The sequence below is a fragment of the Salmo salar genome, chromosome ssa11 (genome assembly GCF_905237065.1).
Source record: "Salmo salar chromosome ssa11, Ssal_v3.1, whole genome shotgun sequence".
Lineage (NCBI taxonomy): Eukaryota > Metazoa > Chordata > Actinopteri > Salmoniformes > Salmonidae > Salmo > Salmo salar.
In genome coordinates, this window is record NC_059452.1 from 6,084,139 (window position 1) to 6,111,617 (window position 27,479).

General features: G+C 43.7%; 1 protein-coding gene across 2 annotated transcripts in view; it reads right to left on the reverse strand.

Annotated features, from left to right (window-relative positions):
* Positions 1 to 597: 597 nt before the first annotated feature.
* The window catches only part of LOC106561903 (sodium- and chloride-dependent glycine transporter 2), a 70,425-nt gene continuing 43,543 nt past the window's right edge, over positions 598 to 27,479 (reverse strand). For both annotated transcript variants that reach the window (XM_014126234.2, XM_014126235.2), the window contains exons 11-16: positions 25,053 to 25,165; positions 23,058 to 23,189; positions 18,891 to 18,990; positions 17,304 to 17,404; positions 2,531 to 2,698; positions 598 to 1,581 (exon numbers count right to left, since the gene is read on the reverse strand). In XM_014126234.2, coding sequence (XP_013981709.1) covers positions 1,426 to 1,581; positions 2,531 to 2,698; positions 17,304 to 17,404; positions 18,891 to 18,990; positions 23,058 to 23,189; positions 25,053 to 25,165 — 770 coding nt within the window. In that variant the 3' untranslated portion in view covers positions 598 to 1,425. The remainder of the gene's footprint in view (positions 1,582 to 2,530; positions 2,699 to 17,303; positions 17,405 to 18,890; positions 18,991 to 23,057; positions 23,190 to 25,052; positions 25,166 to 27,479) is intronic.

A 27,479-nucleotide genomic window follows, 5' to 3' on the forward strand; every position in this document is an offset into this window, starting at 1 on the left:
AGCTTCAAGTTCCTCTGTGTACACATCACTAAGGAATTAACACGGTCCACACACACCCACACAGTTGTGAAGAGGGTATGACAACGCCTCTTCCCCATCAGGGGGATGAAAAGATTTGGTATGGGCCCTCAGATCCTCAAAAAGTTCAACAGCTGCACCTCGACTGGCTGCATCACTGCTTCGTACGGCCACTGCAAGGCGCCCGACCGCAAGGCGCTACAGAGGGTGGTGAGTATTGCCCAGTACATCACTGGGGCCGAGCTCTCTGCCATCCAGGACCATTACACCAGGCGGAGTCAGTGGAAGGATAAAAAAATTGTCAAAGACTCTACACAAGCCATAGACTGTTCTCTCTGCTTCCACACGGAAAGCAGTAACAGTGCACTGTTACCGTCTGGAATCAATCAAGTCTGGAATCAACAAGCCCTGGACAGCTTCTACCCCCAAGCCATAAGACTGATGAACAAGACTGCTAAATATCTCAATTAAATGGCTTGCATTGACCCTTTTTTGCACTAACTCTCTTGCACTGACTCTTGCACTGACTATGCACACACACTGGACTCTACCCACACACACACACATACTTACACTGGCACCCCAACACACACAGACACACACACACTACATATGCACACACACATGCATACTAACGCCACAGTCACTTTACCCCTACCTATATATACAAAGCTACCTCAATTACCTCGTACCCATCGACTCGGTACTGGAACTCCCTATACATAGCCATAATACTTTTACTCGTTACTGTTATACGTTAATCCCTGTGTATTTATTCCTTGTCACTATTTCTATTACATTTTTTTATCTTTATCTTTAATTCTGCATTGTTGGAAAAGGACCCGTAAGTAAGCATTTCACTGTTTGTCTACACCTGTTGTCTATGAAGCATGTGACACATACAATTTGATTATATTTTTTTGTCATGTGCAGTCGAATATTGCCATTGCAACATTGTGACACAGTACACATTTTTCTATTGGAATAAAGATCCCCTCAGAAAGAAAGGGTTCTGGAGTAATGGCTGTGCATGGGCAGGAGGCAGAGGACAGACCATTCTCAGGTCAGGGGTTAGGGAGAGAAAGGGAAGGGTATAGTATGGGTGCCTGCCAGAGAAAGCAATGTTGGAGAGGAGCGCAACCCCACTTTGCTATAGAGTGGAGGAAAAAGAAGCAGGGAGCAGGAGAGGTGGACAGTAGAACTGGGGGGAAAAAGTGGAGGATGTGTTGGCTTGCTTTTCTCGCACCCACATTGAATGGAAAGAGGAAGGAAAGGAGAGATGAAGTGAAGTGGAGAACAGGAAAACGAGAAGGAATAGGTGGAGGAGAGGGCAGTAGTAGGCTGCTGCTCTCTCTCTCCCCCCCGGTGCCCCTGCTGAAGTGGTGGTGGTGGTAGTAGTGGAGGCTGCTACTGGTAGGTGCCCAGCTGGAAATCTTTGGGGGGCAGTTTGAGGCCCAGGGAGTTGGATCCATGGGGATCCATCATGTTCTTGTAGCGCTCCCCTCTGTGCTTTGCCAGGAAGGGACCCCAGTCGGGCTGAGGGGAGCACACCAGCTTCAGACGCTGTGGAGGGGAGAGGGGAGGTCAAGGGTAGAGTTGGGTAGAATAAATTACAGTAGGATCCTCCTGAGAGATATGAAAATATTGGGAATGGCAGATGTTCGGAACACTGAAATGTCTAACTTTGAAATTCACTTAAAAAACGCATCAAACCTTTATAGAAAATATTGATTGAACATACAGTATATGTGCTTTATAATCTTTTGCCAGATACTGTAAATCTGTTAAGGCACTGATTAAGGAGATTTTGCTCAAACTTACTGTATGTGAGTACAGTTGCGTACACATGCACGCACACACAGCTGAAACACTTTGATTGTGTGATGTAGGGAACTTCAACAAGCACAGCATGGGACTGCTAAGTGTCTGTGTTTCCTGTGCCGATCCGCCACCAGTTATCAGAGGACCAGGGCTGATATTTCACTTTACTGCATGTTAGAAAATGGATCTCTGACATCAAACACTTCTGTGTGCATGCCAAATGCCACCCTATTCCCTATTTAGTGCACTACTTTTGACAAGGGCCCATAGGGAGACAGGAAGGTCATAGTGAGTTCATAGTCACGATTGTAGAGGGATTGTGTGGACTGTTTGTTTATGTAACCTGTATGAGATGTGCAAAGAAATATTATTATACTACAGTAGAACCCAGATACGAACCTCAGAGTTGTCAACAGAACAGGCAATATCAAACTGGGACGTGTATTAAATACCAAAAAACTAACTTCTGTATGCTACAGACAAAATGTAAAAGTTGCTTACATCTGCAAAAAACACATACGTTTTTACAGTCCAAAAAACATTTCTTACCCCAGGACATTTAAATGGGTGACTATCCAGGAAAATAAAGAAAAAGGAGCAGATCCGCATAGATCTGAAGTGTATTTATGGGACATACAAGCAAGCTTACAGTACATGTGTGCATGTGCGTGGTATTGTGTCCCATACATACCTCCATGAAGCTGCCTGGGGCCAAGTACATTTTGATGACAAACATGATTGGGATCCAGATGACAGAACACACCACCATCAGCCATCCCATCACCATGGACCAGGGGGGGTAGGTGTAGTCCTCATAGGTCATCACCTTCCACTGGTACAGACTCAGCCCCAGGATACCCTGCAGGGAGAGAGAGGCGAAAAAGGAGAAGAGAGGAGGGTTAGCTATGATCCCTTATTGATGTCACTTGTTAAATCCACTTCAAATCAGTGTAGATGAAGGGGAGGGGACAGGTTAAAGAAGGAATTTTAAGCCTTGAGACAATTGAGACATCGATTGTGTATCTGTGCGATTCAGATGGAGAATGGGCAAGACAAAATATTTAACTGCCTTTGAACAGGGTATAGGTAGTAGGTGCCAGACGGTTTGTGTCAACAACGGCAACGCTGCTGGGTTTTTCACACTCAACAGTTTCCTGTGTGTATCAAGAATGGTCCAGCACCCAAAGGACATCCAGCAAACTTGACACAACTGTGCGAAGCCTTGGAGTCAACATGGGCCATCATCCCTCCTCTGGTTACATTGACTTCAATACAAAACCTAGGAGGCTCCTCAGCCCCATCCATAGACCTACATGGTAATTATGACGACTTCCAGAGGACGTCCTCTAACCAATCAAAGCTTTTGCAGTATGAACTAACTTGTTGTCCATCCAATCAAAGGATCAGAGAATTAACTTAGTACTACGCATGTGTGATTTAGAAGATTGGTGAGTTGGTGACATCGGTGGATAGATTGAGATTGAGATTGTAATAGTTGAGCATTTTTCTGATATTATTAGGGATGTAGCAATTCCAACTACCTCTCACAGTCTCACGTCAGAATTAAACGTTCATCCATGTTTATCAAACTTACAATTTTGAAGTTGTTACAAACGTCAAAGTTCAAAGTGTTTAAGGTTAAGTTGAGGCATTAACTCCAAAATCTTAAGGTTAGGCATTAACTATGTGGGATAGGCTTAAAACAAAAATCGCAAAAACAACTTCCTATCACTGAATTCGAACTTGCAACCTTCGGAAACAGAGGCAGAGGCTTCTGCTCATCCGCCATCCATCCACAACGCCCTAGCAAAAGGTAGCAGCTCTCACTGTTGCCCCTAGTGGCCGGTTTTCACGTTATCTCCCGACGTCCTCAGCCATGGATGGACGTCGAATACTTACTTGTATCAGGGGTGACCTGGTTGAGCGATTCACCAATATGCATCGGCCCCAGTTCAAATGTTTAAGATATGAGTGCATTGGTCCGCAGGAACCCAAACCGATCCAAATGTAGCATGCATCGTTCAGAAAATCTATTCAAACATATGAATCGTCAGTTCACCATTTTTTTTGTTGCTCATATAATTTTCTTTATACCTTTCCGAAAATACCTCTCATCTTTTGTGACAACTGTCCTCTCCTTCAGTGTTGAACTAAGCATGTAGACAGCAATTAATCTACAAGTCATTTTGCATGCCGAACAATCTCTATGCGGCCTATTCCTGATCTTGCACATCTGCGCGGCACCTTCAGCATTCAAATGCTTGTGAAAATGGCTTGTGCAATATAAGGCTTTATTAGTCGAGTGACAACCAATGTAAATTGATAAGTGATTGTTAACATATGCGCTGTTGAAAATTGTGTTTTACCAGAATAAAAGTAGCCTAACTCATCTGGCTATAGCCTACCTGCTGATCAGGGCTTACATTTTATTTTATTTAGATTTTTCAGTTTCACTATCAGAAATAGTTGTAGTAGTTGTGCTTTAAACAACCAGTGTTTAGATATACAGGGTCAAGTTGATCATTTCATAACGAGGACAGGAATCACTACATAGTCGAAGTGGGAGGAGAAGGACTCTGTAAAAATGTCAAAATGGTCTAAATCATTCAATTTTGAGACGGGGTGAAATCTAAAATTGTGCTATTTATTCATTGGCTATGTCATAGCTAATTTTTTAAGATAAATATTGATACATTACTAGCTCAAACTCTTTTAATCTGGTAAAATGACAAGCGGGAGATGGTGATTTCATATCAAAATTGGTCTGATAGTGGGGTGGTAGATGCCCACTAGTCTCCCTTAAGGCTCAGCTCATGTGACTACATATACTGTACCATGGACATACAGTGCATTCGGAAAGTGTTCAGAACCCTTGACTTTTTCCACATTTTGTTACGTTACAGCCTTATTCTAAAATTGATTAAATTGTTTGTTTTTCCCTCATCAATCTACACAAAATACCCCGTAATGACAAAGCAAAAACACGTTTTTAGAAATGTTTGCATATTTATGAGAAAAAAACTGAATTAATACATTTAAGCCAGTATTCAGACACTTTACGCAGTACTTTGTTGAAGCACCTTTGGCAGCGATTACAGCCTTGAGTCTTCTTGGGTATGATGCTACAAGCTTGGCACACCTGAATTTGGGGAGTTTCTTCCATTATTCTTGACAGATTCTCTCAAGCTCTGTCAGGTTGAATGGGGAGCATCAGTGCACAGCTTTTTTCAGGTCTCTCCAGAGATGATCGATTGGGTTCAAGTCTGGACTCTGGCTGGGCAACTCAAGGACATTCAGACATTCAGCCACTCCTGCGTTGTCTTGGCTGTGTGCTAAGGGTCGTTGTCCTGTTGGAAGGTAAACCTTCGCCCCAGTCTGAGGTCCTGAGCACTCTGGAGCAGGTTTTCATCAAGGATCTCTCTGTACTGGGTTTGACTAGGTTTCCTGTTTCCGGTCACAACTTGCAGACTTGTTTACGCTGCTGTGCGTTTTGTTGCCGATCTTACTTTGCTACCTGACGGTTTTTACTTTTTCATTACCGTATATTTTTACTTTTTCCCTCACTCAACTTTTTTCGTTCAACTTTTTCACCCCGGAGGTTTTATCTGGACATGGTTCGTCAGGACTTCAAACAGCCGAAGCTAAGTAACATTAACATGATGCCTTCTAATTGCAGTCGTTGTTCTTATAATATACAGGAGAACGATCGCCTTACGGCAAGGATAGCTGTGCTGCAAGCCCAGCTTCAGACGCAATCGTTAGGCAAGGGCAATTTCAGTGTAGGAAAGGATGAAACAGCGACTGTGCCACCAGTAAGTACAGATAGTAACGTTAGTATAAACCCCCTCGCACGGTCCCCGCAGCCGGACAACTTTCTCATGGCTTCTGGCGGGAAACGCTGTAGGAATGCTCAACCGGTGTCGCTTATTCAGCCGACAGAAACTTTCAACCGGTTCTCCCCATTAACCTGTTATGGCTAGGGGGCAGTATTTTCACGGCTGGATAAAAAACGTACCCGATTTAATCTGGTTACTACTCCTGCCCAGTAACTAGAATATGCATATAATTATTGGCTTTGGATAGAAAACACCCTAAAGTTTCTAAAACTGTTTGAATGGTGTCTGTGAGTATAACAGAACTCATATGGCAGGCAAAAACCTGACAAGATTTCATGCAGGAAGTGGCCTGTCTGACAAGGTGTCGTTCTTCTTGTCTCTGTTTATTGAAGAGTGAGGATCTTAGCTGTCCCGTGACACTTCCTACGGCTGCCATAGGCTCTCAGAAGGCGGCAAAACGCTGAATCGTGGCTTTGCAGGCTCTGGCTGAAACAAAGTAGCGCGTTTGGGTAGTGGCTGGTTACAGTACTGTGAGACTCAGGCTCGTGCCCGCGTCGACCGAAAGCTTTGTTTTCTTTCCTCTGTTTAGCTAAATGGACATTCCCGGTCGGAATATTATCGCTTTTTTACGATAAAAATGGCATAAAAATTGATTTTAAACAGCGGTTGACATGCTTCGAAGTACAGTAATGGAATATTTAGATTTTTTTTGTCACGAATTGCGCCATGCGCACGACCCTGATTTACCATTTCGGATAGTGTCTGGGACGCACGAACAAAACGCCGCTATTCGGATATAACGATGGATTATTTTGGACCAAACCAACATTTGTTATTGAAGTAGCAGTCCTGGGAGTGCATTCTGACGAAGACAACAAAAGGTAATCAAACTTTTATAATAGTAAATCTGATATTGGTGAGTGCTAAACTTGCCGGGTGTCTAAATAGCTAGCCCGTGATGGCTGGGCTATGTACTTAGAATATTGCAAAATGTGCTTTCACCAAAAAGCTATTTTAAAATCGGACATATCGAGTGCATAGAGGAGTTCTGTATCTATAATTCTTAAAATAATTGTTATGCTTTTTGTGAACGTTTATCGTGAGTAATTTAGTAAATTGTTAGCAAATTCCCCGGAAGTTTGCGGGGGTATGCTAGTTCTGAACGTCACATGCTAATGTAAAAAGCAGTTTTTTGATATAAATATGAACTTGATTGAACAAAACATGCATGTATTGTATAACATAATGTCCTAGGTGTGTCATCTGATGAAGATCATCAAAGGTTAGTGCTGCATTTAGCTGTCTTCTGGGTTTTTGTGACATTATATGCTAGCTTGAAAAATGGGTGTCTGATTATTTCTGACTTGGTACTCTGCTGACATAATCTAATGTTTTGCTTTCGCTGTAAAGCCTTTTTGAAATCGGACAGTGTGGTTAGATAAAGGAGAGTCTTGTCTTTAAAATGCTGTGAAATAGTCATATGTTTGAAAAATTGAAGTTTTTGTATTTTTGAGGAATTTGTAATTCGCGCCACGCCTATCATTGGATATTGGAGCAGGTGTTCCGCTAGCGGAACGTCTTTATGTAAGAGGTTAAGCGAGTCGGAGTCGGAGGCCGAGACTTCTCTGGTCTCTACTCCTCCCGTTGTGGGGTCTGAGACGCCGACGGCTCCCACCATTAGCTCTGACAAATTGAAAACCCTAGTCATTGGTGACTCCATTACCCGCAGTATTAGACTTAAAACCAATCATCCAGCGATCATACACTGTTTACCAGGGGGCAGGGCTACCGACGTTAAGGCTAATCTAAAGACGGTGCTGGCTAAGGCTAAAACTGGCGAGTGTAGAGAGTATAGAGATATTGTTATCCACGTCGGCACCAACGATGTTAGGATGAAACAGTCAGAGGTCACCAAGCGCAACATAGCTTCAGCGTGTAAATCAGCTAGAAAGATGTGTCGGCATCAATTAATTGTCTCTGGCCCCCTCCGAGTTAGGGGGAGTGATGAGCTCTACAGCAGAGTCTCACAACTCAATCGCTGGTTGAAAACTGTTTTCTGCCCCTCCCAAAAGATAGAATTTGTAGATAATTGGCCCTCTTTCTGGGACTCACCCACAAACAGGACCAAGCCTGGCCTGTTGAGGAGTGACGGACTCCATCCTAGCTGGAGGGGTGCTCTCATCTTATCTACGAACATAGACAGGGCTCTAACTCCTCTAGCTCCACAATGAAATAGGGTGCAGGCCAGGCAGCAGGCTGTTAGCCAGCCTGCCAGCTTCGTGGAGTCTGCCACTAGCACAGTCAGCGTAGCCAGCTCAGCTTTCCCCATTGAGACCGTGTCTGTGCCTCGATCTAGGTTGGGCAAAATTAAAAATGGCGGTGTTCGCTTTAGCAATCTCACTAGCATAAAGACCTCCTCCATTCCTGCCATTATTGAAAGAGATTGTGATACCTCACATCTCAAAATTGGGTTACTTAATGTTAGATCCCTCACTTCCAAGGCAGTTATAGTCAATGAACTAATTACTGATCATAATCTTGATGTGATTGGCCTGACTGAAACATGGCTTAAGCCTGATGAATTTACTGTGTTAAATGAGGCCTCACCCCCTGGTTACACTAGTGACCATACCCCCCGTGCATCCGGCAAAGGCGGAGGTGTTGCTAACATTTACGATAGCAAATTTCAATTTACAAAAAACAAAACAATGACGTTTTCGTCTTTTGAGCTTCTAGTCATGAAATCTATGCAGCCTACTCACTCACTTTTTATAGCTACTGTTTACAGGCCTCCTGGGCCATATGCAGTGTTCCTCACTGAGTTCCCTGAATTCCTATCGGATCTTGTAGTCATAGCAGATAATATTCTAATTTTTGGTGACTTTAACATTCACATGGAAAAGTCCACAGACCCACTCCAAAAGGCTTTCGGAGTGATCATCATCGACTAAGTGGGTTTTGTCCAACATGTCTCTGGACCTACTCACTGCCACAGTCATACTCTGGACCTAGTTTTGTCCCATGGAATAAATGTTGTGGATCTTAATGTTTTTCCTCATAATCCTGGACTATCGGACCACCATTTTATTACGTTTGCAATCGCAACAAATAATCTGCTCAGACCCCAACCAAGGAGCATTAAAGGTCGTGCTATAAATTCTCAGACAACCCAAAGATTCCTTGATGCCCTTCCAGACTGCCTCTGCCTACCCAAGGACGTCAGAGGACAAAAATCAGTTAACCACCTAACCGAGGAACTCAATTTAACCTTGCGCAATACCCTAGATGCAGTTGCACCCCTAAAAACTAAAAACATCTGTCATAAGAAACTAGCTCCCTGGTATACAGAAAATACACGAGCTCTGAAGCAAGCTTCCAGAAAATTGGAACGGAAATGGCGCCACACCAAACTGGAAGTCTTCCGACTAGCTTGGAAAGACAGTACCGTGCAGTATCGAAGAGCCCTCACTGCTGCTCGATCATCCTATTTTTCCAACTTAATTGAGGAAAATAAGAACAATCCGAAATTTCGTTTTGATACTGTTGCAAAGCTAACTAAAAAGCAGCCTTCGCAAATGGAGGATGGCTTTCACTTCAGCAGTAATATATTTATGAACTTCTTTGAGGAAAAGATCATGATCATTAGAAAGCAAATTACAGACTCCTCTTTAAATCTGGGTATTCCTCCAAAGCTCCATTGTCCTGAGTCTACACAACTCTGCCAGGACCTAGGATCAAGGGAGATACTAAAGTGTTTTAGGACTATATCTCTTGACACAATGATGAAAATAATCATGGCCTCCAAACCCTCAAGCTGCATACTGGACCCTATTCCAACTAAACTACTGAAAGAGCTGCTTCCTGTGCTTGGCCCTCCTATGTTGAACATAATAAACGGCTCTCTATCCACAGGATGTGTACCAAGGTCACTAAAAGTGGCAGTAATAAAGCCTTTCTTGAAAAAGCCGAATCTTGATCCAGAAATTATAAAAAATTATCGGCCTATATCTAATCTTCCATTCCTCTCAAAAATTTTAGAAAAAGCTGTTGCAGAGCAACTCACTGCCTTCCTGAAGACAAACAATGTATACGAAACGCTTCAGTCTGGTTTTAGACCCCATCATAGCACTGAGACTGCACTTGTGAAGGTGGTAAATGACCTTTTAATGACGTCAGACCGAGGCTCTGCATCTGTCCTCGTGCTCCTAGATTTTACATTTACATTTAAGTCATTTAGCAGATGCTCTTATCCAGAGCGACTTACAAATTGGTGCATTCACCTTAAGATATCCAGTGGAACAACCACTTTACAATAGTGCATCTAAATCTTTTAAGGGGGGGGTTAGAAGGATTACTTTATCCTATCCTAGGTGTTCCTTAAAGAGGTGGGGTTTCAGGTGTCTCCGGAAGGTGGTGATTGACTCCGCTGTCCTGGCGTCATGAGGGAGCTTGTTCCACCATTGGGGTGTCAGAGCAGCGAACAGTTTTGACTGGGCTGAGCGGGAACTGTGCTTCCTCAGAGGTAGGGGGGCCAGCAGGCCAGAGGTGGATGAACGCAGTGCCCTTGTTTGGGTGTAGGGCCTGATCAGAGCCTGAAGGTATGGAGGTGCCGTTCCCTTCACAGCTCCGTAGGCAATCACCATGGTCTTGTAGCGGATGCGAGCTTCAACTGGAAACCAGTGGAGAGAGCGGAGGAGCGGGGTGACGTGAGAGAACTTGGGAAGGTTGAACACCAGACGGGCTGCGGCGTTCTGGATGAGTTGTAGGGGTTAAATGGCACAGGCAGGGAGCCCAGCCAACAGCGAGTTGCAGTAATCCAGACGGGAGATGACAAGTGCCTGGATTAGGACCTGCGCCGCTTCCTGTGTGAGGCAGGGTCGTACTCTGCGAATGTTGTAGAGCATGAACCTACAGGATCGGGTGACCGCCTTGATGTTAGTGGAGAACGACAGGGTGTTGTCCAGGATCACGCCAAGGTTCTTAGCACTCTGGGAGGAGGACACAAGGGAGTTGTCAACCGTGATGGCGAGATCATGGAACGGGCAGTCCTTCCCCGGATCTTAGATCTTAGTGCCGCTTTGGATACCATCGATCACCACATTCTTTTGGAGAGATTGGAAACCCAAATTGGTCTACATGGACAAGTTCTGGCCTGGTTTAGATCTTATCTGTCGGAAAGATATCAGTTTGTCTCTGTGAATGGTTTGTCCTCTGACAAATCAATTGTAAATTTCGGTGTTCCTCAAGGTTCCGTTTTAGGACCACTATTTGTTTCACTATATATTTTACCTCTTGGGGATGTCATTCGAAACATAATGTTAAATTTCACTGCTATGCGGACGACACACAGCTGTACATTTCAATGAAACATGGTGAAGCCCCAAAATTGCCCTCGCTAGAAGCCTGTGTTTCAGACATAAAGAAGTGGATGGCTGCAAACGTTCTACTTTTAAACTCGGACAAAACAGAGATGCTTGTTCTAGGTCCCAAGAAACAAAGAGATCTTCTGTTGAATCTGACAATTAATCTGGATGGTTGTACAGTCGTCTCAAATAAAACTGTGAAGGACCTCGGCGTTACTGTCACGCTTGTCGTTGGAAATGGAGGACCAAAACGCAGCAGGTATGTGCAGCCTCATCTTGATGTTTATTTATTTTCAAAATGAATGCCAAAATAACAAACCACGAGAATGCACGAACAACCAACAGTCTGGCAAAGCATAGGCTCAACACAGAACAATCACCCACAAATAACAAACACAAACACATCCTCATATATGGGACTCTCAATCAAAGGCAGATAGACAACACCTGCCTTCAACTGAGAGTCCCAACCCCAATTAACCAAACATAGAAACAGACATACTAGACAAAATCATAGAATACCTGAAAACCAAACAGTGCCCAAAAACCCCGGAATACTTAAACCAAATGCCCCTTCAACAAAAGACACCACCCCGAACCACAAAACGAATACCCTCTGCCACGTCCTGACCAAACTACAATACCAATTAACCTTATACTGGTCAGGACGTGACAGTTACTCTGGACCCTGATCTCTCTTTTGAAGAACATATCAAGACTGTTTCAAGGACAGCTTTTTTCCATCTACGTAACATTGCAAAAATCAGAAACTTTCTGTCCAAAAATGACGCAGAAAAATGTATCCATGCTTTTGTTACTTCTAGGCTGGACTACTGCAATGCTCTACTTTCCGGCTACCCGGATAAAGCACTAAACAAACTTCAGTTAGTGCTAAATACGGCTGCTAGAATCCTGACTAGAACCCAAAAATGTGATCATATTACTCCAGTGCTAGCCTCCCTACACTGGCTTCCTGTTAAGGCAAGGGCTGATTTCAAGGTTTTACTGCTAACCTACAAAGCATTACATGGGCTTGCTCCTACCTATCTTTCCGATTTGGTCCTGCCGTACATACCTACACGTACGCTACGGTCACAAGACGCAGGCCTCCTAATTGTCCCTAGAATTTCTAAGCAAACGGCTGGAGGTAGGGCTTTCTCCTATAGAGCTCCATTTTTATGGAATGGTCTGCCTACCCATGTGAGAGACGCAGACTCAGTCTCAACCTTTAAGTCTTTACTGAAGACTTATCTCTTCAGTAGGTCCTATGATTAAGTATAGTCTGGCCCAGGAGTGTGAAGGTGAACGGAAAGGCTGGAGCAACGAACCGCCCTTGCTGTCTCTGCCTTGCCGGTTCCCCTCTTTCCACTGGGATTCTCTGCCTCTAACCCTTTTACAGGGGCTGAGTCACTGGCTTACTGGTGTTCTTCCATGCCGTCCATGGGAGGGGTGCGTCACTTGAGTGGGTTGAGTCACTGACGTGGTCTTCCTGTCTGGGTTGGCGCCCCCCTTGGGTTGTGCCATGGCGGAGATCGTTGTGGGCTATACTCGGCCTTGTCTTAGGACGGTAAGTTGGTGGTTGGAGACATCCCTCTAGTGGTGTGGGGGCTGTGCTTTGGCAAAGTGGGTGGGGTTATATCCTGCCTGTTTGGCCCTGTCCGGGGTATCATCGGATGGGGCCACAGTGTCTTCTGATCCCTCCTGTCTCAGCCTCCAGTATTTATGCTGCAGTAGTTTATGTGTCGGGGGGCTAGGGTCAGTCTGTTACATCTGGAGTATTTCTCTTGTCTTATCCGGTGTCCTGTGTGAATTTAAATATGCTCTCTCTAATTCTCTCTTTCTCTCTTTCTGTCTTTCTCTCGGAGGACCTGAGCCCTAGGACCATGCCTCAGGACTACCTGGTATGATGACTCCTTGCTGTCCCCAGTCCACCTGGCCGTGCTGCTGCTCCAGTTTCAACTGTTCTGCCTGCGGCTATGGAACCCTGACCTGTTCACCGGACGTGCTTGTTGCACCCTCGACAACTACCATGATTATTATTATTTGACCATGCTGGTCATTTATGAACATTTTAACATCTTGACCATGTTCTGTTATAATATCCACCCTGCACAGCCAGAAGAGGACTGGCCACCCCTCATAGCCTGGTTCCTCTCTAGGTTTCTTCCTAGGTTTTTGGCCTTTCTAGGGAGTTTTTCCTAGGGAGTTTTTCCTAGCCACTGTGCTTCTTTCACATGCTTTGCTTGCTGTTTGGGGTTTTAGGCTGGGTTTCTGTACAGCACTTTGAGATATCAGCTGATGTACGAAGGGCTATATAAATAAATTTGATTTGATTTGATTTGTACTTTGCTCTGTTCATCTTTCACTCGATCCTGATGAGTGTCTTAGTCCCTGCTGCTGAAAAAAATCTCCACAGCATGATGCTGCCACCACCATGCTTCACCGTGGTGCCAGGTTTTGGTGCCACGTTTTCTCCAGACGTGATGCTTGGCATTCAGGCCAAATATTTCAAACTTGGTTTCATCAAACCAGAGAATCTTGTTTCTCATGGTCCAAGAGTCCTTTAGGTGCCTTTTGGGAAACCCCAAGCATGCTGTCATGTGCGTTTTGCTGAGTTTGCTGCTTCAGTGTCTTTAGATATTTTTTTCAGATGTTACTATGGAATACTGAAGTATAATTACAAGCATTTCATAAGTGTCAAAGCCTATTATTGACAATTACATAAAGTTGATGCAAAGAGTCAATATTTGCAGTGTTGACCCTTCTTTTTCAAGACCTCTGCAATCCGCCCTGGCATGCTGTCAATTAACTTCTGGGCCACATTCTGACTGATGGCAGCCCATTCTTGCATAATCAATGCTTAGAGTTTGTCAGAATTTGTGGGTTTATGTTTGTCCACCCGCCTCTAGAGGATTGACCACAAGTTCTCAATGGGATTAAGGTCTGGGGAGTTTCCTGGCCATGGACCCAAAATATCGATGTTTTGTTCCCCGAGCCACTTAGTTATCACTTTTGCCTTATGGCAAGGTGCTCCATCATGCTGGAAAAGGCATTGTTCGTCACCAAACTGTTCCTGGATGGTTGGGAGAAGTTGCTCTCTGAGGATGTGTTGGTACCATTCTTTATTCATGGCTGTGTTCTTCGGCAAAATTATGAGTGAGCCCACTCCCTTGGCTGAGAAGCAACCCCACACATGAATGGTCTTGAGATGCTTTACTGTTGGCATGACACAGGACTGATGGTAGCGCTCACCTTGCCTTCTCCGGACAAGCTTTTTTCCGGATGCCCCAAACAATTGGAAAGGGGATTCATCAGAGAAAATTACTTTACCCCAGTCCTCAGCAGTCCAATCCCTGTACCTTTTGCAGAATATCAGTCTGTCCCTGATGTTTTTCTTGGAGAAAAGTGGCTTCTTTGCTGCCCTTCTTGACACTAGGCCATCCTCCAAAAGTCTTTGCCTCACTGTGCGTGCAGATGCACTCACACCTGCCTCCTGCCATTCCTGTGCAAGCTCTGTACTGGTGGTGCCCCGATCCCGCAGCTGAATCAACTTTAGGAGACGGTCCTGGCGCTTGCTGGACTTTCTTGGGTGCCCTGAAGCCTTCTTCACAACAATTCAACCGCTCTCCTTGAAGTTCTTGATGATCCGATAAATGGTTGATTTAGGTGCAATCTTACTGGCAGCAATATCCTTGCCTGTGAAGCCCTTTTTGTGCAATGATGACGGCACATGTTTCCTTGCAGGTAACCATGATTGACAGAGAAAGAACAACTATTCCAAGCATCACCCTCCTTTTGAAGCTTCCAGTCTGTTATTCGAACTCAATCAGCATGACAGAGTGATCTCCAGCCTTGTCCTCGTCAACACTCACACCTGTGTTAACGAGAGAATCACTGACATGATTTCAGCTGGTCCTTTTGTGGCAGGGCTGAAATGCAGTGGAAATGTTTTTGGGGATTCAGTTCATTTGCATGGCAAAGAGGGACTTTGCAATTAATTGCAATTAATCTGATCACTCTTCATAACATTCTGGAGTATAATCAAATTGCCATCATACAAACTGAGGCAGCAGACTTTGTGAAAATTAATATTTGTGTCATTCTCAAAACTTATGGCCACAACTCTAGTGTATTTAAATTTGCATTGCTAATTTCAATAGAAAATAGCTAGCTACCAGAGTGCAGTTTTCTCCACCAGGATGACTAACGCTAACAACAATATAGTGGATTTTTTATTGACACATCAGATTCAAGCTTCTTGGAAAAAGCTGCAACGTAATGTAATGGACAAAGGTCTGCATATACAAACTGCACAACACAACGAGAAGGTAATAAGAAACAGGGATGTTCTCAAGTAGCTTATCAACACTACTGCATTTTTGGGCATGCAAGACTTGGCTTTAACTTAGGGGCACGATGAGAGTGAAAGTTCCACTAAAAAGGGCAACTACAAGGAGCTTGCAGAGATAATTGCACGTTACGTTGCTTTATTTGCTGAGCATATGGAAGTTTCTTCTGTCTGAATAAACTTCCATCGCATCATCCATGAAAAGTGAGATTACAACTCACTCGCAATTGTGCTTTCCACTTTCCTCCGGTATTTAATTAGCAACCGTGATAATACATAACTCCCGACAGACACAAGCAAAAACTCTTTATATAAATGTTGCAGCAGCCTAGGAAAAAACAAGAAGATTTTTCAGTAGGCTAATTTTTTAAAAGAAAGTGCATACAGCCTGTGCACCTTGTCTATCTGTTCAGGGCAAACAAATTGGTAAAGTTATGTATACTATGTTATAGTCAATATTTTGGTGTCAAGAGAAAATCTGAATGTGATCAATTTTGGTTTATATTCCAAGTTGGGCTGGCTAGGTTGCCTAGACCTTTTCAATACAATAGTATTAACTGGAATTAATCAATTAACACAATAGTGATGACACAGGCTGTGAGTACATTTTTAATTTGGCCTACAGTTGCATAGGCCCTACACGATGCAAACAAGCATAATGCAAGCTCAGCCCTGTGAGTTCTATTGTCCATCAGTTGTTGTCTCTGTGTGGCCCTGTTAGTCTAGTCTAAATATAATTCATATGAACAAGGACAAGGTTCCTGCTGTTTGACAGGGTTTTAATCCAGGGCCAGGAGTTTTTTCAGGAGTTTTTTTAAAACCATGTGACCTGATTAGAAAAACTGTACCCATCATAGCCCATATATAGGGTATGGCAGTGATTCATCACTGTCATACCCTATAGGGTCAGGAGTTTTACCTGGTTAGGTTACCAAATAAGTAAAAACTCCGGGCACCAGGGATTTCTTTTTGCCTCATATCCTTATTTTATAACTGCTGTGATCCCTTCCCAACACTGTGTAAGTAGCCCTCATGTTTGGATAAATACCATAGTAGAATGATTTTACTCCCTGCTTGGACTAACTCATTCTTAGCTCTTTTGTCTAAATGTGTTGTGTTATTGTTTTTTTGTCTTCCCAGTCAAACCCTGTCCTGCCCTCAGTGGATGAGTTGAGCTCTTCTCCAACATGCATCCATGATGAGCCTGTCCTACACTGAAGCCTCTGAACACCTCAACTCATGCCTCATACCCTGATTCAATCACTGCTGTGATCCCTTCCAAACACTGTTCAAGTAGCCCTCTCATTCCCATTCCCCATAATATTTTACTATAAATGTCTTTATTAAACATTTGAGGTTAAAATAATTAGTCTTTGACGATTTTTGAAACACGCTTTGTCGTCTCTGTGAAGTACGTGCCTACACCATGGGTCTCCCATCCTCCTCAACTTTTCAAGTCACCAACCTTCACTGCATCTGTTATGTCACAGTTAGGACAACATTATGTAGGCTATAGGAGTGGAGCATTTCGAGTAGCACAAACAACCTTTGTTATAACGGTGAATAGTGAGGAAAACAATTTCCGTTTCAGTTGGGGAAAATTATTTTCGCTTCATTCTCTTTCTTGGAAAACTCTCGCTGCTGCAAATTGATGTTGCCCCCTAAATTTGAAAAGGCTGCAGTGAAAAGGGAAACACTTTAGTAGGTGTGTTGTGTTTGTGTGTGTGCATGCACGCATCTGTGTGTCTGTACGAGTGAGTGAGTGAGTGAGTGAGTGAGTGAGTGAGTGAGTGAGTGAGTGAGTGAGTGAGTGAGTGAGTGAGTGAGTGAGTGAGTGAGTGAGTGAGTGAGTGAGCGTGCTAGCGCACCTGTGAATATCTAAACCCTATTCCGTATAGATCGGACACAAACACATACAGTCAGAATGGTTGGAGTCACAAAGGCCCAGCAGATTCTCCAGAAGCGGTTTGGTTGGAAGCCAATCATCATTTCAATGTCCTCGCAGAACCTCTGCAGGCCTAGGAAAAGGGGAATAAAGACAGAAAGAGGAGGAGAAGGAGGAGGAGGGAAAAGAGGGAGAGTCAGTCAAATCGACTGCTCAATTGGGGGGTTGAGGGAAGTAGAGTCAATCTGACACACAGAACCTCCATCCAAAATGGCACCCTATTCCCTATCTGTATAAGCCTCTGGTCAAAAGTAGTGCACTATATAGGGAATAGGGTGCCATTTGGGACGTGCCCAGAGAGTGAACCAGTTTCATCCAGAGCTCCAGACAATGGAGCTCCACACAGGCCCCCTACAAGGCAAATCCCTCCCCAGGGAGAACCTGGGACATTTATTATCCTCCAAAACAATGTGGCTTGACAATTGTCACAATTGTTGTCAGTGTATTGACCGACAAACTTGGCGAGAGATGAGTCACAAGCCACACAATCATTTCACTGGAACCACCTCTGCTGATGCTGTGACGAATTGGAGAACAGTATGTACAGGTCTGCTTCAGACCTGATCATTGGTCTACTAGAATGGTATAACAAAGACATCTAGTGGTCAGAATGAGAAGTGCTCGAGCCCCCTGTCAAAGAGGGATAAAGTTGCCCCTAGACACTGATCTAAGGTCTGCTTGGTGTTTTTACTCATAACAGATAGGACAAGGATTTAAGGCTTAAGCTGAACCTAGATCTGTGCTTAAGGGCAACCTAGGCACCGGGTCTGGAGCCTCTCATTTACACTGAGACAAAACCTTTATTTTTTCTCTCTCTTTTTATATGTGAGATGGATAGTGGGTAAAAACACTGTACATTTTCACCATTAAAAAAACAGCTCGAGACCTACTCATGAATCCTGTTTTTTCATAGACCATATAACTAAAAAACAGGGAATCAGATCTGTGAGAATGGAGACATGTTTATTTGCAGATAAATACATTACAACTTCCATTGTTTATTAACACCTCCCTCATTTGAATTGTAAACAGCCACCATGGTTTAACAACCTAAGCACCACACACTAGAAGTCCTGTTTCATTCTTGTACATGTGCTTTCTGTGTTTATGTTGTTTAGCCAAGACAAAATGGCAATCAATATTGATGAATGGCTTTGAGGCTTTTCTGATTCTGATGTTGACAAAGTGAGGTAAGAGTCGAATGAATTTGCAGAAAACGATCTGAAGTTTTGCAATATTTTTCCCAATGTTTATAAAAATAATAATAATAATATATGCCATTTAGCAGACACTTTTATCTAAAGCGACTTAGTCATGAGTGCATCCATTTTTCGTATGGGTGGCCCCTGCAGGAATCAAACCCACATCACTTGGCGTTGCAAGTGCCATGCTATACCGACTGAGCCACACAGGACCACAGTTAGGATTTAGGGAGGGTAAGCTGATCGTAGATCTGCACCGAAGAGCAACTTCTACCGGAGCTACCAGAGAGCAAGTTTATTATGGTCAGGTAAACGAAAGGTCAAAAGTAATTTTCTTATAATTATTCCACTACTCACCATAGAAGTAGGATATTCCGATTAGCTCACAGATCGCAATGATGACCAGAGAGTAAGAGGCAGCATACGTGTCCACCAACTGGAGCATGTACATCCCATTCTGTTAAACACACACGCACAAATCGTACACACACACAAATCGTACACACACACACACACAAAACGTAAGCCAGTGATGCAGAGCTAGTGTATGGGGGGGGGGATGGGTCTCTCAGGTGCATCTGTAATAGCACCCTATTCCTTAAATAGTGCACTACTTTTAACCAGGTCAAAAGTACTGCATTATATAGGGAATAGGGTGCTATTTGGGACGCATGATCAGTTATGGGGCGACAGGTAGCCTAGCGGTTAGAGTGTTGGATTTGTAACCAAAAGGTTGCAAGGTCGAGTCCCCGAGCTGACAAGGTAAAAATCTGTCGTTCTGCCCCTGAACAAGGCAGTTAACCCACTGTTTGTAGGCCGTCATTGAAAATAAGAATTTGTTCTTAACTGACTTGCCTAGTTAAATAAAGGTAAAATACAATGTGTGTGTGGCCGCACATACAGTGCCTAGTCAAAGTTTACACACCCCTTGCAGTTTTCACCTTCTGCTGCCCTAAAATTACATTTGAATTTTTATCCAACTTATCTAGCTACGCAATCTGCTCCATATTTTCTAGAATTCCTCAAATGATAAAACATATTCTCAATTAATAATGGGTTTTTTTAACATATCTTGATTGTGTATATCTTCACACCCCCTTAGTGGAAGCGGCTTTGGCAGCAATAACAACAGTGAATAATTTTGAATAAGATTGAACCAACTCTTAGGGCAACATACAGTGCATTCGGAAAGTATTCAGACCCCTTGACTTTTTCCATATTTTGTTACGTTACAGCCTTATTCTAAAATGGATTTTTTTTAAATTATCATCAATCTACACACAATATCCCACAATGAAAAGGCAAAAACACATTGAGCTCAGGTGCATCCTGCTTCCATTGATCATCATCGAGATGTTTCTACAACTTGATTGGAGTCCACCTGTGGTAAATGCAATTGATTGGACATGATTTGGAATGGCACACACCTGTCTATGTAAGGTACCACAGTTGACAGTGCATGTCAGAGCAAAAACCAAGCATGAGGTCGAAGTAATTGTCTGTAGAGCTCCGAGACAGGATTGTGTTGAGGCACAGATCTGGGGAAGGGTAGCAAAAAATGTCTGCAGCATTGAAGGTCCCCGAGGACACAGTGGCCTCCATCATTCTTAAATGAAAGAAGTTTGGAACTACCAAGACTCTTCCTAGAGCTGGCCGCCAGGCTAAACTGAGCAATCGGGGAAGAAAGGCCTTAGTCAGGGAGGTGACCAAGAACCCAATGGTCACTCTGACAGAGATCCAGAGTTTCTCTGTGGAGATGGGAGAACCTTCCAGAAAGACAACCATCTCTTTAGCACTCCACCAATTAGGCCTTTATGGTAGAGTTGCCAGACGGAAGCCACTCCTCAGTAAAATGCACATGACAGCCAGTGGAGGCTCCTCAGAGAAGGAAGGGGAGGACCATCCTCCTCAGTGAATTTCATTTAAAAAAAGTTATGTTTAAAAAGTTATCCTTATTAGATAAAACTATACTAAATATAATCACGTCACCAAATAATTGATTAAAACACACTATTTTGCAAAGAAGGCCTACAGTAGCCTCAACAGCAGTCTGTAAGGTAGCACCATGGTGTAGCTGCAGGACAGCTAGCTTCCATCCTCCTCTGAGTACATTGACTTCAATACAAAACCTAGGAGGCTCATGGTTCTCACCCACTTCCATAGACTTACACAGTAATTATGCCAACTTCCGGAGGACGTCCTCCAACCTATCAGAGCTCTTGTAGCATGAACTGAATTGACATGTTGTCCATCCAATCAAAGGATGGGAGAATGAATCTAGTACTGAAAGCATAAGCTACAGCTAGCAAGCACTGCAGTGCATAAAATGTGATGAGTAGTTGACTCAGAGAGAGAAAGAAAATAGTTGAACAATTCTCAGCAAATTAATTTCTTCCTAAATGAAGGAGAAGCAGGGGAGAAATAGAGAGAGAGAGAGATTTAGATATTTTTTAGCTAACAAATGCAGCTAACGTTAGCTATTTTAGCCTACTGAAACACCCTGCTCAAACAGAGGGATGCTATGTTAGCTAGCTGGCTATGACTATCCAACACAACACTGGAACTCTTCCAAGTCAAGGTAAGCTTTTAGCTTTACTAATTTATTGCCACCGGGGGCCCGCCGGTGTAACTGCTTACTGAAATGTTACTGCATGATTGTAGCGGGTTTACTAACGCATTAGTTAAATTAGGTATGCTGACTATGATGTTACATTAGCTAATATGGTGACAACGATGTAGGCTGTGTGTAGCAGTTTGGCTTGGAAAGCTTTTTTCGCCTGGTCACATACAGCTGATGTGTTGTGCATTGAAGTCCACAAGCGAAGGGAAGAGGTGAAAGGAGGAGAGAGCATAACGTAGAAGCGAGAAGGAATACAATGTGGCTGCTATGAAACTGTGAACTGTATTTACCCATGATCAAGGGTGTATTAATTCAGCCGATTCTGTTGAAAAATGTTTCTTAAACAGAAGCAAACGGAACAAAACGGGGATAAACATACCTGAATCTGTCCAAAAGAAACTCTTGTTTGCAACTGTTGGATTAATGATCACACCCACTTTCAGCTAGATGCAGGCAAGAGTGTGCAAGGCGGTATTGAATGTCACTGTCTGTCCATGTGTCACATCAAATTCTTCTCTCGACCTGTATGCAACTACGTTGTAAATTTGCATTCATAGGGACAGCTGGAGGACAGCTAGCTTCCATCCTCCTCTGAGCTAGCTAAGAACATTACATAGGGACAATTTGAGTATCATGTAGTAGCCTAAACCTATCACTGTTACATTTAACTGGGTGAATGGAATATGAATGACAGTCATCCAACATCCTGCAATAGAAATAAGGCCATGCTCATGAAAAAGAAATCGCCCTTCCTCGCCACTGATGACAGCCTGCTTGTTGTTTGCCAAAAGGCACTTAAAGGACTCTCAGACCATGAGAAACAAGATTCTCTAGTCTGATGAAACCATTTGGCCTGAATGCCAAGCGTCATGTCTGGAGGAAACCTGGCACCATCCCTACGGTGAAGCATGGTGGTGGCAGCATCATGCTGTGGGGATGTTTTTCAGCGGCAGGGACTGGGAGACTAGTCAGGATTGAGGCAAAAATGAACGGAGCAAAGTACAGAGAGATCATTGATAAAACCTGCTCCAGAGCGCTCAGGATCTTAGACTGGGCCGAAGTTTCACCTTCTAACAGGACAATGACCCTTAGCACACAGCCAAAGCAAAGCAGGACTGGCTTCGGGACAAGTCTCTGAATGTCTTTGAGTGGCTCAGCCAGAGCCCGGACTTGAACCCGATCGAACATATCTGGAGAGACCTGAAAATAGCTGTGCAGCAACGCTCCCCATCCAACCTGACAGAGCTTGAGAGGATCAAGTGTGCCAAGCTTGTAGTGTCATACCCAAGAAGACTCGAGGCTGTAATTGCTGCCAAAGGTGCTTCAACAAAATACTGAGTAAAAGGTTTGAATACTTCTGTAAAAAAAAATGTTTGTCTTGTCATATTGTGTGTAGATTGATGAGGGGAAAAAAACGATTTAATCAATATTAGAATAAGGCTGTAACGTTTTTGAATACTTTCCGAACGCACTGTGTATCCATTATTTTTCTAAGAATTGCTCAAAGTCAATACATTCGGTTAGGAATCATTGATGGACAGCAATATAACAAACTTTGTTGCCAAAGGTGCCTCCACCAAGTATTAACTCTGTGGTGTGAAGACATAAGCCATCAAGAAATCTTTGTTAAAATAAAAGAATAATTAAGAAACAAATCATACTGTATGTTTCTTTCACTTTAAACATGTCGACCAGGTTGTGTAGTTAAGTAGGGGGAAAAAATCCAATATTATCCCTTTTTTAAATGCAATTTTAAGGCAGCAAATGTGAAAACTGTGCAAGGGGTGTGTAGACTTTCACAAGGCACTATAGGTGCATGTATGGATGCGTGTGCCCCCCTGTGTGTGTGGTAGAATGTATGTGCGTGTGCATGTGTGTGTGTTTGTGTGCGTGGTGCTCTGTACCTCTGTGACCATAGGGAATCCCAGGAAGAAGAAACAGGCACAGCAGATGAGCGTGAACAGAGGCTTGTTCTTTCTCAGATACTGGGGGAACTCATCTGACACCGACGTCACTATGGTCTCAATGGTGGCAAACTGGGACATAAGAGAAAGGAGGGGAGATATGGAAGAGAGAAGAGACCAGGCAAACGGGGGAGACAGTATGGAGACAGCAGGGGAGGGACGCGAGATGGAGGGAAGAAAAAAGGATGAGGGCAGAGGAGCGATAGGGGAAAGAGAAATGAAAGAGAGGGCCGATAAGAGAGGAAAGTCAAGGAAGAGAGGCGAGACAACAGTAAAAGTCAATGACAGTGAGGGAGAGAGATTCATTCCAATCACACAACAGATAACTATGGACAAAGGGAGCAGAGAGAGGAAAAAGATAGCAGAGATAGAGAATGAACACCTGCATAAAAGAGACACAGACGAGAGAGGAGGGGAGCAGAAGAAAATGACAAGAGCGGCCGAGGGGCCAGAGGACAAGTGCAGAGGAAAGAAGGATGAACACACAGATCGAGCAAAGAAAGAGAGAGAATGGAGCCCAATGGGACTGAGCTATCTGCCACTTTACTGCTTCTCTACATCCACCCGTGCTCCCCCCAAAAAAATTTCATCAATACAGTATCCCCAGCCTCTTACCGCCAAGCGCTAACACGCACACACACACAAACAATACAACAAAGCCTCCTCCCTGCTTCAACAGACCCACAGCTGCGAAGGCAAACCAACATCCTCATTTACTGTTTACTGTCGTCTTAATAGATAACTTTTAATACACCCCGACCGAAGGTTGTTTATGGTGTAAACATCACAGATTGACTGGATTTGTTTGACTTAGATTTTTACCTCCAGTGTTTTCCATTGTCTTAAAAGGTCTTGAGAGACTTTAATGCTATAAAGAAAAGGTCTCAGCGAAACATGGAATCCATTTTTTTTGCCACACACACGCACACCTACAGTACCATGTTTCCCCTACCATTGTAGAGGTGGGGCAGTCCCCCACCTAGCTCTGTTGCCCCTCCACCCAAAAAAGTTTGTCTTCTATTGGTTTCAATTGACCATGTTGGTGCCACAGGGGCCTGGATGTTGCTTTGTGGACCTTTGTGGCCCATGTGGAAATCAAACTTGGGAGAAGACTGACAAACACAACTACACACACAAGGTGCTATAAAGTCCGCGATGCGGAGAACGCAGACGGAATCATGGAATCCAGACATTAAAACGGAATTCAACAATAAATAGAAAAATCTTCAACTTAGGAGGAAATCAACTAAATGTATTGAACTTATTTGAAAATAAATTAATTTGCCCAAGATTATCATAAGCCATGAACAAAATGCATCAGTGATTCGTATTTTCCTTCAACTTTCTGAAGAGGCAACGCTGGAATGCCCCTGTCTGTGTGTGCGCGTTTATCTAACACTTTGTGTAGCCGTTAGCGATGATGTTAATAATGATAATCGTCTTCTGGGTAGATGGAAAGGCTTTCCCAAAAACCTTCTCAATTAAATGTTAACTACAAAGGAGCCTATGCCTACCTGGCAGAATGATATCATGATTATTTGTATCAATCCAGTGGCGATTTGTTTAGCAAACTCTGCAATCACGTGTGCTACAGAAACACTGCTAACCAAACAAGCCTCTTGCTTTGCACACTTGTATCTACACCCAAAAATGAAAATATCTTAGATTTATTCCAGACCTCAAAAGTGGTCGCCTGATGTGGTTTAAGCATTCTTTTGGATCAAAAAATGCAAATGTTGTTGTTTTTCTATGAAAAAATATATATTTTTAGAGTAAAAACCTGGAAAAAATGAGGAAAAAACTGAAACCTTCAAAAACAAAACAGAGAAAACTAAATTTTGGGGGAAAAAAATTAACAGAATTAGGCAACAAAATACAACAGATTTGAAAGGGCCCTACACACACAAAAACACACACACAGTGAGGGTTGGTTACCATGGTATCCAAGCCGAGGGTCAGCAGCATGAGGAAGAATATGATGGCCCAGAACGGAGAGAGTGGAAGTCTGGTCAGAGCCTCAGGGTACACCACAAATGCTATGCCTGGACCTGAGAGTGTTAAATCAGATTGATAATCAGAGGCAAAAATGACAATGAATACTGAACAAAAGCAACTATCTGCTCTGACTTGGGTTGTGTGCGTATCGAAGAGTACTATTAATTGGCCAAGCCAATCTCTATCTCTGTAGATATCTTTCTATCTGTCTATCTGTCTATGGTCATACACTATCTGATCCTACCAGACAAGGGTTCTAATTGTATTTGTAACATTCGCCAAATACAACAGGTTTAGACCTTACAGTGAAATGCTTACTTACAGGCCCTTAACCAACAATGCAGTTTTAAGAAAAATAAGTGTTAGGTAAAAAATAGATAGATAAAAAATAATTAACAATTAATTAAAGAGCAGCAGTAAAATAACAGTAGCAAGGATATATACAGGGGTATCGGTAGAGAGTCAATGTGCGGGGGCACAGGTTTGTCGAGGTAATTAAGGTAATACGTACATGAAGGTAGAGTTAAAGTGACTACACATAGATAATTAACAGAGAGTAGCAGCAGCATAAAAGAGGGGGACAATGCAAATAGTCTGGGTAGCCATTTGATTACCTGTTCAGGAGTCTTATGGCTTGGGGTAGAAGCTGTTAAGAAGCCTTTTGGACCTAGACAAGGTGCTCCGGTATCGCTTGCCACTAGGGTGGTTGGAGTCTTTGACCATTTTGAGGCCCTTCCTCTGACTCCGCCTGGTATAGAGGTCCTGGATGGCAGGATGCTTGGCCCCAGTGATGTACTGGGCCATACGCACTACCCTCTGTAGCGTCTTGCGGCAGGAGGCCGAGCAGTTGCAATACCAGGCAGTGATGCAACCAGTCAGGATGCTCTCGATGGTGCAGCTGTAGAACTTTTGAGGACCCATGCCAAATTTTTTCAGTCTCCCAAGGGGTAATACGCTTTGTCCTGCCCTCTTCACGACTATCTTGGTGTGTTTGGACCATGATAATTTGTTGGTGATGTGGACACCAAAGAACTTGAAGCTCTCAACCTGCTCCACTACAGCCCCATTTCCTGTAGTCCACAATCATCTCCTTTGTCTTGATCACATTGAGGGAGAGGTTGCTATCCTGTCACCACATGGCCATGTATCTGACCTCCTCCCTATAGGCTGTCTCATCGTTGTCGGTGATCAGGGCTATCACTGTTGTGTCATCGGCAAACTTAATAATGGTGTTGGAGTTGTGCCTGGACATGCAGTCATGAGTGATCAGGGAGTACAGGAGGGGACTGAGCATGCACCCCTGAGGGGCCCTTGTGTTGAGGATCAGCATGGCAGATGTGTTGTTACCTACCCTTACCACCTGAGGGCGGCCCGTCAGGAAGTCCAGCATCCAGTTGCAGAGGGAGGTGTTTGGCCCCAGGGTTCTTAGCTTAGGGATGAGCTTTGAGGGCACTATGGTGTTGAATGATGAGCTGTAGTTAATGAATAGCATTCTCAGGTAGGTGTTCCTTTTGTCCAGGTGGGAAAGGGCTGTGTGGAGTGCAATAGAGATTGCATCATCTGTGAATCTGTTGAGGCGGTAAGCAAATTGGAGTGGGTCTAGGGTTTCTGGAATAATGGTGTTGATGTGAGCCAAGACCAGCCTTTCAAAGCACTCCATGGCTACAGACGTGAGTGCTATGGGTCAGTAGTCATTTAGGCAGGTTACCTTAGTGTTATTGGGCACAGGGACTATAGTGGTCTGCTTGAAACATGTCGGTATTACAGACTCAGTTAGGGACAGGTTGAAAATGTCAGTGAAGACACTTACCAGTTGGTCAGCGCATGCTCGGAGTACACGTCCTGGTAATCCGTCTGGCCCTGCGGCCTTGTGAATGTTGACATTTTTAAAGGTCTTACTCACATTGGCTACGTAGAGCGTGTTCACACAGTCGTCCTGAACAGATGATGGTCTCATGCATGCTTCAGCGTTGCTTGCCTCAAAGCAAGCATAGAAGTAATTTAGCTTGTCTGGCTCGTGTCACCGGGCAGCTCACGCCTGGTCTTCCCTTTGTAGTCTGTAATAGTTATCAAGCCCCGCCGGTGTAGTACGATTCAATCCTAATGCTGTATTGATGCTTTGCCTGTTTGATGGTTTGTCAGAGGGCAGAGTGGGATTTCTTATAAGCGTCCGGGTAAGAGTCCCGCTCTTTGAAAGTGGCAGCTCTACTCTTTAGCTCAGTGCGGATGTTGCCTGTAATACATGGCTTCTGGTTGGGGTATGTACGTACGATCACTGTGGGGAAGACGTCATCGATGCGCTTATTGACAAAGCCAGTGACTGATGTGGTGTACTCCTCAATGCCATCGGAAGAATCCCGGAACATA